Source organism: Erpetoichthys calabaricus, chromosome 16 (assembly GCF_900747795.2).
Source record: "Erpetoichthys calabaricus chromosome 16, fErpCal1.3, whole genome shotgun sequence".
In the NCBI taxonomy this organism is placed as follows: Eukaryota; Metazoa; Chordata; class Cladistia; order Polypteriformes; family Polypteridae; genus Erpetoichthys; species Erpetoichthys calabaricus.
The window spans coordinates 48,189,427-48,204,703 of record NC_041409.2 but is presented as its reverse complement, the minus strand read 5'-3'; the positions used below and the strand labels follow the sequence as shown (position 1 = coordinate 48,204,703).

The 15,277-nt window shown below is 39.1% G+C and overlaps 1 protein-coding gene across 6 annotated transcripts in view; it reads right to left on the bottom strand.

Annotated features, from left to right (window-relative positions):
- Positions 1-598: 598 nt before the first annotated feature.
- arhgef11 (Rho guanine nucleotide exchange factor (GEF) 11) overlaps positions 599-15,277 on the bottom strand; it is a 212,617-nt gene continuing 197,938 nt past the window's right edge. For all 6 annotated transcript variants that reach the window (XM_051919914.1, XM_051919917.1, XM_028822143.2 and 3 more), the window contains 3 exons: positions 13,806-14,071; positions 5,292-5,430; positions 599-3,284 (listed from right to left, as the gene is read on the bottom strand). In XM_051919914.1, the coding sequence (XP_051775874.1) occupies positions 3,241-3,284; positions 5,292-5,430; positions 13,806-14,071 (449 nt within the window). In that variant the 3' untranslated portion in view covers positions 599-3,240. The remainder of the gene's footprint in view (positions 3,285-5,291; positions 5,431-13,805; positions 14,072-15,277) is intronic.

Below are 15,277 nucleotides of genomic sequence, written 5' to 3'. Positions count from 1 at the left end.
AGAGAGTTGCTGTTATTAATTCAGGGGCTCAGTAGCACAAAGTAACTGAAGCTTAACATTTAATGTGCACATTGGAATGAGCGCTGTGACAGTGGAGACAGACGGACACACGCACACGTAGACCACTGCAGCTACTGGGCTCCACATGTTTGAGAAGTGACTCTGTCTGCCATGATAGCTTTCTGTCTTTTTCACTATTGCATTACTGTGGCACATAACAACAGCACATATAGTTTAGATAAGCATTGTGTTCTATGGATATACAGTACAAAATGTTAAACCACTGCAGCTGTTCTGGCATGGCATGTTTGCATTTCCAATTTGACAGTAATGCTAAGTCTTTAGATATTTGCTTAAATGTGCAGTCGGGAGGTGGATGTTGTGCAGCCTCATCTGTGTTTTTGCTGGTGGTGTTAGGCAGATTTTTTCGTTCAGGTGTTTTGAGTACTGAAATTTGCATCTCCTGTGGCTTCTTGTTATCAGCTCTCACAACAGTAGACCTGTTGACGGAGTGTAACACACCGTTTACTTCAAATGTACATTTTGCTGTTCATATTTTCATGAATATTAATGCCATCTTTTTCAAGTGTATATCAACTCCTCCACTATCATGTTAACAGTGAACAACAGAGAGCACATGCAGCACCTGCAACAACATATCGTTCACGTTTACCGTTTTTCCATTGATGCTGTCGAATGTCAGTGTTTAATCTGATGCTACAGAATGGTTTTTCTCTTGCAACAGGTTACGTTTATTTTTAAAACGTGCAACTGTGCTGTCTGTACATGCAAAACACACTTCTATGTCTAAAAGAATTTTTTGAGGATATTTTTTCAACTGTAGACAGTTCTTTGTAATTAGAAGTTTGCTGTCTGTCGGATCAGGTTGACAAGAGCACCTCTGATCTTTGCAGTTTGAAATCACCACCTCTACTTTGTGGTCTGCCTTCACGAGACATTGGGTTGGTTTAGAAATGCGACACACAGTGAGCCATCTAATGGTTCCCACTCACCTTTAACCAAAATTCACTCGTGCCTGTCTCCAGACATATATTATCGAGACTAGCTTGATCATTTGTTTTGCGTGAAGAAGTCTAGTCTAGCAACTTTAAAACAGTTAAGCTGGTGATAACATTTTCTTCCAGTTACATTTTTTAAACTGCTTTTTTTAAAATTTACATGCACTCGAAAATCGTGCTACACTAAGGGAATTAAAAAGCCCACAGCTTGGAGGCTTTCAGGGCTTCTCAATAGGAACCAATTGCTAGTGACAAACAACATGATGGAAATGTAATTTATTAAGCTCAGAGCAATGTGACTTTACTGGTGAAGTGCTACAAAAGCACCACTGCCATCCATTATATAGTGTATGTGATCATCAAGGTTTTGCAGCATATGAAGGTCGCAAAGTACAAGACCTGCAATAGTTGGAAAAACAGATAGCATACACTACCTCAAAAGACAACTGAATCTTAAAGAAAAAATAAAGTGTTTAAGTGTCTTATCATACACTCCTACCCGTATTCACATTTGAAATATTTACAAGTACCAATTGCACTTTTATATATTTCCTGGAGGAAGACAGTTTACTTCCAAAAAAAATGAAACCACCAAATTAGAAAGATTTATTGCGGCACTATTCTGGTATTGTTTACTTCCGCCAATTAAAACTTTGAATTTATCAGTCTACTTGTTGACATTTTTTTTTTTTTTTTTTTTTTTTACTATTAGTACGCTACTACTGAATCCTGCAGATTAATCACATTAGGACACTCTGATTTGATATTGAAATGTGAATTACTGTCATCGATAGAACCTACAGATAACAGCTGGCAGGATTCTTTCCTGTGGTTCTTACACAGAAATAACAAAATGGTCATACTGGACTTAGAGTAATCTTTTTCGTGTAATATAGAGTGCTTGGAGCAAGTGTAGTTAATAGAAATGGTGTAGTAAAAATGCAGATGACCCATTTTTTAGTTAATATAAATTATACGCAACACATTTTAATTATGGACAATACCATGACTGGGGTCCTTATACACACGAGTACTTAAAAACAAAATATAAAAGACTATTTTCTAACTCTAGTTGCATAATGACCATGGCTGAATGCAGCCATATTCGGTATATTTAAACTGAGTGTACAAACCTTTGCTCCAGTAATAATCATATGCCAGAAACTCAACAGATAACACAAGCGGTAAACTCTTATTACCGATGATTGTCAGCCACCCCTGATTTTAGAGCTCCAGTTTCAATTAACGATAGCTAGCACTTAGGTGTGAACATCATATTATGGCTTGGATCTCCTGTATTTAAAAATGATCTACCAAACTGTAGAATGTCATACCAAAAAATAATGTGAAATTGTCATACTATAAGATTATCCAAAATATAAATACAGTATACATAAAATCAACAGAAATCACAATGTTAAGTATGTAATTTCATATACATAATTCAAGAAATCAAGAAAAGTCACTGGGATTCTTGAAACAAAATGTGCATACATTCTACAGTCAACAAATACAGGCATTTGTAATCGTTCATATTTTTATATCTAACTCAGGTATGTCAACCCTAAAATCAGCATGCAAAAATAAATAAAAATGTGATTATTCTAAAAATAAAAACATCCCCAAAAACTGATAAATATTACATTTGATTAAAGGCTTATGTTAAAATTACATGGTATTACTATAAAATTACTGGTTTGGGTACTTAATGAGTATTAAAAACTGTCAAATTTTAATGTGAAAAATTAAAAATCTAAAGAATTAAATTTAAGATAAGGAGCAGACTCCAGTCTGAAAAGTTGTCCATTGGAAAATAAGAAGTTGCATGTTATTTCCAAAGTATATTAGGAAACAACAGAAAATAGCAGCAGAATGCTATGCAAACTCCACTGAGCATGTGTGGTCATTTGCTAAAGTATTAACTGAGTGATTTTAATGAATTCACAGTAGACTACTTGGTGCTCTAGGAATAATCTAAACCTATGTTTAAAATAAATCTTGTGCGATATGAGAAATGTGTGTGTTCATAGACATTTCAATATCAGCATGTTCCTTAAGGCTCATGTGATTAAGTATTGCAGATACTCTGACACTTGAATACACGTTTCTACATCCATCAAGAAGCTGCTGTGTTGTGTCATTGCAAGAATGTGCAAAACTGAGTCAATTTTCTGTCTTTAAAAATAATTTCAATAGAAAAAGAAAATCACAATCCTGTTGGTCAGGTCTTCATTTGCTCATTTTCTTCTGCATTATCTTCTTTGCCTATTAAAAAAAAACACATACACATGCTAAAGCTGATAATTTGAAACACTGCACAGGTTTGTACATCTGATGATGCAGATACAGTCATGTGAAAAAAGAAGTACACCCCGTGTAAACTATTGACTTTTTCTAACATACAGTCATGGCAGAAATTATCGGCACCCCTGGAATTTTCCCAGAAAATGCACCATTTCTCCCAGACAATTATTGCAATTACAAATGTTTTTGTATATACTGTACATGTTTATTTCCTTTATGTGCATTGGAACAACACAAAAAAACAGAGAAAAAAAGTCAAATCTGACATCATGTCACACAGAACTCCAAAAATGGGCTGGACAAAATTATTGGCACCCTTTCAAAATTGTGGGTAAATCGTTTCATTTCAAGCATAAGATGCTTGTTTGAACTCACCTGTGGCAAGAAACAGGTGCTGGCAATATAGCAATCACACCTGAAGCCAGTTAAAATGGAGAAAAGTTGACTCAACCTTTCTGTTGTGTGTCTGAGTGTGCCACACTAAGCATGGAGAACAGAAAGAAGAGCAGAGAATTGGCTGAGGACTTGAGAACAAAAATTGTGGAAAAATATCAACAATTCCAAGACTACAAGTCCATCTCCAGAGATCTTCATGTCCCTTTGTCCACTGTGTGCAACATAATCAAGAAGTTCACAACACATGGCACTGTAGCTAATCTCCCTGGACTAAAAGAAGTCTCTAAGAACTTCAAAATTTCATCACAGGATCTGTTGGTAGCTTTTCCAACAGTTGATGTCAAAGTGCATGCATCTACAATTGCACAAATTTTACCTGCATGTGAGGTGCGACAGGAAAAAGCCTTTGCTTTCCAAATAAGAACATTAGAGCACAACTATAGCTTGACCTTGAACATCTTAGCGAAGACCAAACCTTCTGAAACAATGTGCCCTGACAGTTGTTTGGCCACAGTAAATATATCTGGCACAAACTGAAGACAGCATTTCGGGAGAAGAACCTCATACCAACTATGAAGTGTGGTGGTGGAAATGTTCTGGTTTTGGGGTTGCTTTGCTGCCTCAAAGATGGGGCAGTATGCAGTTATCGAGTCAACTTTGAATTCTACACCATATCAAAGTGTAATAGAGGAGAAATTAAGGCTGCTTGTCTGAAAATTGAAGTTGAACCAGAGATAGATCTTTCAAAACAATAACGATTTGAAGCACACTAGCAAATCCATTAAGGAATGGCTCAAAAGATGAAATGGAGGGTTATGGACAGGCCTAGTCAAATCCATGATTCTGAATCCCACTGAAATTTTCAAACAGACAGGGCATGCAAGAAAACCCACAGCCATCTAGCAACTGAAGGAACTTGGCATGGAGAAACACTCTCAAATTTTATTGTTAATGTCAGAGACTGGTGGGCAGCTATGCATAACACCGACTAGAAGCCACTTCTGCTAAAGTGGGCATTACCAGCTTGTGAGGATATTTGTGTTGAATAAATAATTGAAAAAAGCAAATTTTCCTTGTGTTTTTATTCAACTATATCACCTGACGCTCTTTGCATGAACATTTACTGTTTGCCCATTCAAATATGATGAAAAAGTTAACAATCTGCAAGGGGTGTACTGCCTTTTTCACATGACTGTAATTTCTTTAATAAAAAGAACGTCTTTCATCACAAAAAAAAAATCAAAGCCTTATTATAGAATGCACTCTTCCAAAGGCAGGGCCGGTGTTCTGTGCATTTGGCCACAGTATCAGAATACCCAGTTATGCCTTAGAGCCAGGGTTTATCTGGAGGTGTTCTTTTTAAACACACTTTCCTCTTTTATAGTTGATTTACAAAAAGGACAAGTGAAGAATAACCCTCATCCAGTTACTTTCAGTACAGAGAGCTTATTAAAACCATTTAAAAGTAGTTCATTCCTCTCAGTAGTGCTCATAGCAACACAAGCAGAAAAAAAAAAACCATCAAAAACATTTCATAAACAGAGCAGAAAAAAAATAATGAAATACGCTTACCATCTCCTGCACCTCTTTGACAGGACTGAGTAACAACGCCAAGTGGCATCAAAGATGACATCTCTTGAGACTGATGATGTGCACTCACAGAGAAGGCTGACAGGTTTTTTAGCAACTGAAAGTGTGCAAGTTCAATGTTCTAAAATCAGGAGGAGGAAATTTTATAAAATTATAAATTATCTTTAAAAAAAAAAAAAAAGTATTACATTTACTTACATTACTATAAAGTCAATTCAGTTAAAAGAATGTAATCTCAACAGATTTGAATACACAATTGGAGGTCTAAAACTTGAAAGTATTTCTTATCGAAAGGACCTGGGAGTCATAATGGACAGATCACTATCAACATCAAGAAAGTGAACAGAGTGTTAGGTTATACAGAGCCGTGATGTGTGCTGTACAAGTCAAGGAAGGTCATGCTAAAGCTATACAGTGCATCCGGAAAGTATTCACAGCACATCAGTTTTTCCACATTTTGTTATGTTACAGCCTTATTCCAAAATGGATTAAATTCATTTTTTTCCTCAGAACTCTACACACAACACCACATAATGACAACGTAAAAAAAGTTTGAGATTTTTGCAAATTTATTAAAAATAAAATATTTGAGAAAGCACATGTACATAAGTATTCACAGCCTTTTCCATGAAGCTCAAAATTGAGCTCAGGTGCAACCTGTTTCCCCTGATCATCCTTGAGATGTTTCTGCAGCGTAATTGGAGTCCACCTGTGGTAAATTCAGTTGATTGGACATGATTTGGAAAGGCACACACCTGTCTATATAAGGTCCCACAGTTGACAGTTCATGTCAGAGCACAAACCAAGCATGAAGTCAAAGGAACTGTCTGTAGACCTCCGAGACAGGATTGTCTCGAGGCACATATCTGGGGAAGGTTACAGAAAAATTTCTGCTGCTTTGAAGGTCCCAATGAGCACAGTGGACTCCCATCATCTGTAAGTGGAAGAAGTTCGAAACCACCAGGACTCTCCCTAGAGCTGGCCGGCCATCTAAACTGAGCGATCGGGGGAGAAGGGCCTTAGTCAGGGAGGTGACCAAGAACCCAATGGTCACTCTGTCAGAGCTCCAGGGGTCCTCTGTGGAGAGAGGAGAAACTTCCAGAAGGACAACCATCTCTGCAGCAATCCACCAATCAGGCCTGCATAGTAGAGTGGCCAGACAGAAGCCACTCCTTAGTAAAAGGCACATGGCAACCCGCCTGGAGTTTGCCAAAAGGCACCTGAAGGACTCTCAGACCATGAGAAAGAACATTCTCTGGTCTGATGAGACAAAGATTGAACTCTTTGGTGTGAATGCCAGACGTCACGTTTGGAGGAAACCAGGCACCGCTCATCACCAGGCCAATACCATCTCTACAGTGAAGCATGGTGGTGGCAGCAACATGCTGTGGGGATGTTTTTCAGCGGCAGGGACTGGGAGACTAGTCAGAATAAAGGGAAAGATGACTGCAGCAATGTACAGAGACATCCTGGATGAAAACCTGTTCCAGAGCACTCTTGACCTCAGACTGGGGCGACGGTTCATCTCTCAGCAGGACAATGACCCTAAGCACACAGCCAAGATATCAAAGGAGTGGCTTCAGGACAACTCTGTGAATGTCCTTGAGTGAACCAGCCAGAGCCCAGACTTGAATCCGATTGAACATCTCTGGAGAGATCTTAAAATGGCTGTGCACCGACGCTTCCCATCCAACCTGATGGAGCTTGAGAGGTGCTGCAAAGAGGAATGGGCGAAACTGGCCAACTATAGGTGTGCCAAGCTTGTGGCATCATATTCAACAAGACTTGAGGCTGTAATTGCTGCCAAAGGTGCATCGACAAAGTATTGAGCAAAGGCTGTGAATACTTATGTACATGTGATTTCTCAGTTTTTTTTATTTTTAATAAATTTGCAAAAACCTCAAGTAAACTTTTTTCACGTTGTCATTATGGGGTGTTCTGTGTAGAATTCTGAGGAAAAAAATGAATTTAATCCATTTTGGAATAAGGCTGTAACATAACAAAAGGTGGAAAAAGTGATGCGCTGTGAATACTTTCCAGATGCACTGTATAACAAAAAAAACATAGCAGCGCTAGACAAAGTCCCAGAATCAGCATAGTCTCTCTCTTCTGGACTAACAGGTATGAGCTGTGAGGAGAGATTAAACGAGATGAAACTTTTCAATTTATTCAAATGGGAAATTAAGAGATGACATGACTGAAGTGTTGAACTTTATGAAAGGAATTAGTACAGTGGATAAACTCTGCAACAAGAACACAGGGACACGGTTGGAAACTTAAGTGCATACTTTGCACAAATGTTAGAACGTTTTTCTTCACATAAAAAACCACAGACACGTGGAATAAATTACCAGGTAGCGTGGTGGAGAGCAGGACTTTAGGGACCTTCAAATTTCTGCTTGATGCTTTTCTTGAACAATCTAGTTGAAGAGGATGGATGAGCTCGTTAGGCTGAATGGCCTGTTCTCATCACAATATTTGTAATGTTTCTGAAGATTATGATGCTAAAAAGTGGACCGTTGTCTGCTTTTGAACCCTCTTTTCCTAATGACTATTTTCCCTGCACTACTGTTTATGCCCACCTTAAACTTTTATTTGAATGTTTTTATTGTTCTTTTGCTAGAATGAGGATCTGGAGTTTAAATTGACAAAAACACTACATAGAACAAATGGACTGAGTCGAATATTGAAGGTGATGTGGAAGTAGCAAAAATTAGTAATTGAATTTAATGTAGAAAAATACAATACAATTAATCAGTAACAGTTGTGTTAGTATATGCAAATAATTCATCAAAAGTCTGTAGAAGAGCTACAGTATATGTAGGTCTTCTCCTGAAAACACTTCATCAAAGCCTTAATTCTCCAAATCCAGAAATTTTCATTTAAGAAAAAAATGCTTTAACATTTATGTGCAAAGCCACCACTTACATATATGCAACATGTATATTGAGTGATGCATTATAAAGTAACGTCAGTTAATTCAAATTAGTAGAAAACTAACAGAAATAGGGCTGAGTTTAGGTAATGGTCTTACTCATCGACTTATGTCATAGTAGCAGTTTGACAAGCAACAGTATTTTCAATTTTTGAATAAAACCAATGCAATGGAACACAATTTTCATCTGAAGTAATCATGATGTTTAATTTGAAACAAATATCATTTATGCAGTTTGTCACGGTTCATTTATTTACATTAAGTTTAATTTAATAGAAAGCAAGCTAGGTTCAAATCCTGTGCTCAGTCATTATCATCTATCTGTGTAGTTTCTGGACCTTCTCTGTATGCTGCTTTTTATCCCACATAAGCAAAGATGTGCATGTTAGCTTGAGCAGGTCCTGTAGTGATCCGGTGCCTTGTCCAAGTTGCTGGGATAAGCTCCACATCACCTGCATGACCTTGAATTTGATTAAGCAGACTTAAAATAATTTAAGTTTACTTTGATTCGCCCTACTGTACTTTAGGGGCTACAGTACATTAGAGGTGCCTGGGGTGTTATACTCTTGATACTTTTAAATAGAGCCAAAAACTTTGTTACGTTTTGACCAGGTACCTCATTTACTTCACAGAAACACATCAGTGTGCAGTAAAGCCATCAGAGCAAACCTCAGGCAAGAACTGCCAAAATTCAGTCAGCATATTAAGTGTCCTACCAGGGACAAAAACACACTGGACCACTGCTACACTACATTAAAGGATGCTTATCGCTCTGTCCCTCATGCTGCCCTGGGACTCTCTGACCACTGTTTGGTTCATCTTCTCCCGACTTACAGGCAGAACTTAAGATCTGCAAAGCCTGTGGTGAAAACGGTGAAGAGATGGACCAACGAGGCAAAGCTGGAACTACAAGCCTGCTTTGACTGTACTGATTGGAGTGTTTTTGAGTCTGCAGCGACAGACCTGGATGAGCTTACTGACACTGTGACATCCTACGTCAGTTTTTGTGAGGATATGTGTGTGCCCATGAAAACTTTTCGCACATACAACAACAACAAACCCTGGTTTACTACAAAACTCAGGCAGCTTCGTAAGGCTAAGGAGAAGGCCTACAGAAGTGGGGACAGAATCCTGTATAATCAGGCCAGAAACACATTGACAAAGGAGATCAGAGTAGCAAAGAGGTGCTACACTGAAAAGCTGGAAAATAGGTTTACAGCCAACGACCCTGCATCAGTGTGGAGAGGTTTGAAAGACATCACCAACTACAGAAAACCATCCCCCCATACTGAAGAGAACCATCAACTGGCCAACGAGCTGAATTTGTTCTACTGCAGGTTTGATAAACCCTCTTTCACACCTCTCACCCACGCCAATCAAAATACAGTCCCAGCACTCACTACCAAGCCCCTGCCCCTCCCCACTGACACCATACCTGCACTCAGGATCTGTGAAGGGGACGTGAGTCAGCTCTTCAGGAGACAGAAGATCAGGAAGGCACCAGGTCCAGATGGTGTGTCACCCTCCTGTCTTAAAGTCTGTGCTGATCAGCTGGCCCCCATATTTACACAGATCTTCAACAGATCCCTGGAGCTATGTGAAGTTCCCTCCTGCCTTAAGCGTTCCACAATTATCCCGGTTCCAAAGAAAACCTCCATTGCAGGGTTAAATGACTACAGGCCAGTCACCCTGACGTCTGTGGTCATGAAATCCTTTGAAAGACTGGTGTTGACCTACCTGAAGGACATTACAGACCCCCTGCTTGACCCCCTACAGTTTGCTTACCGAGCAAACAGGTCAGTGGATGATGCAATCAACATGGGACTGCACTACATCCTGCAACATCTCGACTCTCCAGGGACATATGCTAGGATCCTGTTTGTGGACTTCAGCTCGGCGTTCAACACTATCATTCCAGAAGTCCTCCACACCAAACTCACTTGGCTCACTGTACCAGCTCCCATCTCCCAGTGGATCAAAAACTTCCTGACAGATAGGAAGCAGCAAGTGAGACTGGGAAAAATCACATCCAGCACACGAACAGTCAGCACTGGCGCCCCCCAGGGATGTGTCCTCTCTCCTCTGCTCTTCTCCCTCTACACAAATGACTGCACCTCAAGAGACCCGTCTGTTAAAATCCTGAAGTTCGCAGATGATATGACAGTCATTGGCCTCATCAAGGACAGTGATGAGTCTGTATACAGACGAGAGGTCGAACAGCTGGCCCTCTGGTGCGGTCAAAACAACCTGGAGCTGAACAAGCTTAAAACTGTGGAGATGACAGTGGCCTTCAGGAGGAGCCCCCCAGTGCTGCCCCCTCTCACACTACTCAACAGCATTGTGTCCACTGTGGAAAACTTTAGGTTTCTGGGATCCACAATTTCCCAGGACCTAAAGTGGGAACTAAACATAAACACAATTGTTAAAAAGGCCCAGCAGAGGTTGTACTTCCTGCGCCAGCTCAGGAAGTTCAACCTGCCTCAGGAGCTGCTCATCCAATTTTACTCTGCAGTAATCCAGTCTGTTCTCTGTTCATCTATCAGTCTGGTTTGGCTCAGCCACAAAACAGGACAGGAACAGACTTCAACGGACAGTCAGGATTGCAGAAAAAATCATTGGTGTTGATCTGCCCTCCATTCAAGACTTATACAGATCTCGAGTCAGGAAACGGGCAGAAAACATCATTGCAGACCCATCACACCCTGGTTACAACCTTTTTCAACTTCTTCCCTCTGGTAGGCGCTACAGAGCACTGTACGCCAAAACTACCAGACATGTGAACAGTTTCTTTCCTCAGGCCATCACTCTCATGAACACTTAAGTCAATCTCACAGCATCAGGGACAATACTAGGTAAAACCGGAGTCCAATTCCTTGTATGTGTATATATACTTGGCCAATAAAGCTGATTCTGATTCTGATTCTGAGACTGATCTTGAGCTGAACAACAGTTGAATCAACATCAAAGGGATAGTTTAAAAATCCCTCACGTATTTGCTCTTTATGTAGATATTACAAAGTCTAAGTGTTTGTACAAAAAATACATTCTTAGTAATTCTCTTTAACCTTGTCTACATTACACCTTCAAGGGCAGGACAGGGGTATGGGAGAAACTGGAATGTGAATCCCATACTCTGAACAATGCAATCCACTGCTTTATCCTTTCATCCATGTTCTAAACGGGGTTACAGGGAAGCTGGAGCCCATCCCAGCAAGTATCACACATAAAGCAGGAACAGATGCTGGATGGGGCGCCAACATCACCCCATAATTTAGCTCAGTTCAATCGTTTTAAAATGCACTCCCACTTAGAAGCCTAGATGTTTTTTTCTCATTTGGCCAACCAGATAAGTTGTAATCAAATTGTATTATGAAAGTTTTGTGCATCCCAAACTTGATATTCCACAAAACTCCTGGATTTACTGATCACTGCAGCAGCAGCAGCAGGTATCCTGACTGGCACTGTTGCTCTGACAGTCAGCTTGCCTAAGGCTAAGCACTTCTTCACTAATTCCCAGTTTATCGTTCGATCATGTGGAGATTTTGCCTCAACTCTACAGCAGGGGTATCAAACTCTGTTTTATTGAGGGACAAAAATATTAAGTATACTCAATGTAGGCCCGGAATCTCTGGCAGATTTAGAGATCATGGGGCTCTATGTGCAGACTTTATTAGGTCCAATTTTACCATAGAAAACAGAAGTGATTTTAACAACCTAGAAAAAGTACACAGTAACATAGCAATGTTACTTTAGATGTGAAATGCAATGCACAATTCATATTGTTATAATCCACTGGTTCTCAAACTCAACCCTGGGGACCCCTTTAACCTTCAGGCTTTTGCTTCAACCAAGTTCTGGTTTTTAATTGGACTGTTAGCCTAATGAAGCAAGATGTCATTTCCTAGAGTAAGTTTTTAGGTCAATGTAAAAATAATAAAACTATGTTTGGTCATTTTTTTTATTAGAATGTATCAAGCATTTATGTTTTTTTTTAGATGGGAGATTTTTTTTTTTCCTTTCTCCATTATTCAGTAAAAAGCAGGTCAGTGGAGCTGATGGTGACGTGTTAGAGCCTACCAGCATTCAGTGTTACGAAACTGGTGGGAACAAACACTTGTAGCCACTTGGTGTCACCAGGAACGACTTTGAGAACTGTTGCAATAGTAAATAAATGCACCCTAATTTAACAGGGAATTAATGGGAATCCCAGTCATGCTACCTTAATGACAATATAACCATGGAACCACATTATAAAGTTTAAAAGTGGAGGTTGAGTTCTGGTACTGATTCCCATATCTCATTTAAAACTTTTACTTCATTGGTAAAGGCTGCTCGATAGATGTGAGGGTAGGAAAGCACTTGTAACATTATTTATATAACATTAAAACCCAATCTGTGTGTCTGTGTGTGTGTGTGTGTGTGTGTGTGTGTGTGTGTGTGTGTGTGTGTGTGCGTGTGTGTCTGGGCCCTTAGTGCAATCTGACTGGTCAGTTTTGCTTTGGTGATGTGATTGAAAGAGGAAGTGCAAGTGTGAGACATACAACTGTACGAGGAGGACTAAAGGTGTAGGAGGCATGGCTAGAGTAACCTTCAAAGACTGGAAGTATAAAAAGCAGACAATGACAGAGTCTGAGAAGATAGGGTTTACAACAAGGGTGATCAACGTCAGTACTGAAGGGCTTTTGTTCCAACCCAGTTGCTTCATTAGAAAACAATTCTTGCCAATAACAGGTCTTCGGCAGATCACAATTTGTTAATGTTTTAACTCAGCAATGTCAGGTCATTCTTTCCCTTTCTAATGATATTAACCAAACTATGTGAAGCCTAAAACAAATGAAAAATTTCAGTTCTTCACTTTCTCTTCAGTTTCCTTTATTAAACCAAATAGTGAATGATGAATACACGGAGGTATAAATTGAAACAAGCCCAATGGAGAACTGCTGGTTCATTTGTCATTTGCATTCTTATTTCTAATAAGTAGCCAGTGAATGTAGCTGTTTAAAACTAAAATAAGAAATTAAGGACTCAAAAGCTTAACAAGTGAGACAACTAAATGTCACTTGAGCAATAAGTGCTTCATCAGAAATAAGTGACTTCTCATGAAGCAATCGAGTTTGGTACAAAAACCCGAAGCGACTGTGGCCCTCCAGGATTGACGTTGCTCACCCCAGATTTAAACGGTCTGAGTCTAAAATAGCAAATAAATTAAATGAAATTCATTAGCAGCAAGAACTGGCCACTAAATAAGAAAATGGTTAGAATAAAAACCTGTGACCCTCCAGGATCAGACTTGGGCACCACTGCTTTACAGGATATAGAAAAGGTACACACAGGGCAAGAGATATAAAATGTTTTTAAATGTATTCCATGACCAGTCTTCAACAGGCAACACGGATAATAATAAAAATAAACAACAAACCTACAGTGTAAATCTGTTACGTCCTTACGTTCTGCAGGGCACTGAATTGGGAGTGTTAAAAATGACAAATCTATATTATATTTAAACAATTTTAAATCTGCCAAATATAATTTTGCCTCTTTTGTGTTTGGTACATTATTACCTTTAGCTTTTCTAGCTTGAGTGTTAAGTTTTCAATAGCTTGAAATATTTTCTCAATGCTGTGAATAACATGGTTTTCAGGTTTTGTCTCCGGTTGAATAAGTTGTTTGTGCAGGTTGTTAAATTCTGCATAGTCCTCATTGTTCTCCTTGGAAAATGAAAGTTTTTCATTTTCTTGACACTCATGTTTTGGTGAGTTGCTCAAATCAGCTCCATCTCTACTGGTTTCTTCAGGACATGGTACCATCACCAGGTAAAAGAAGTTTCCTATGTAAAAAACAAAGAAAAGTATCACATTCATTTCATCTGACAAACCTTCTCTTACAGGTTATGCATTATTTTATATCTGTCTGTAATAATGCTGCACATTCATTTTAGTTCTTTTCCATTATTAACCTTTGTAAAATGTATGTTAATTGTACAACAGTAACAGTATTGACAGCTCCTTATCTTTTACATCCATGTCAGCCTCTATTCATAAACTCGTCCGACATGGTGTATGCGTGTTCTAATGAGACGAGGACAACCATGCACCATGTAATTGGATGGGCCACCAGAACTCTGCCTATTTTTAGCCTGTACTTACATGCCAGCAATTCCTGCAAAACTCAGCCCGCAAATAAACTTAATTTTGCTTCACAAAAACAATCCTTAATTAAGCTATTTCTCTGCCACTCAAAATCACATAATTGATCCAGCAACACATGTATTTAAACTGTGCAACTCCTCTCCTGCTCTTATACATTGATCTCTCCTCCAACCTTATGGCAAACCGTAAGCAAAGACTGCAAATCCCATCACACCTTCAGTGGTCAATTTGATCAACTCTCACAGTTTCACTAGGAGCATTGTCAAAAATTCAAGGTCAAAGATAACAGCTTCTACATTTTTTCTTTCCTCAACCACTTAGTGATAATTTCATTTTACAATGTACACCACACATTCAGTTCAACAACCAGTATTAACTGCTTTTTGAAATAAGTAAAATATAGATGGAATTTATATTATTAACAAAAAAAATTACACAATGGACCTAAGCCACAACTATAGCTCATGGAGATGCTGTTTTTTTAAATTCAACAGAAACAGACCAACAGAAGACGGCACTTTTCAGTGAGTAAAACTAATTACTCTTTTTTCTTTTTTTTTTGGTTCAAACCCATTGTATAATAAGTCACTACTACTTCTTCTTTCAGCTGCTCCCATTATGGGTTGCCACAGTGGATCATCTTCTTCCATATCGTCCTGTCTTAGTATCTTTAACGCTGCTACCTCCAGCTCTGTCTTCTGCTTTCTGGTCAATGCCTCTGTCTCCAACCAATATAACATAGCTGGTCTCACTACATTCCTGTAGACCTTCCCTTTCACTCTTGCTTATACCCATCTGTCACAAATCACTCCTGACACTTTTCTCCACCGAATCCACTCTGCCTGCACTCTCTTTTTCACCCCTCTTCCACACTCCCCATTACT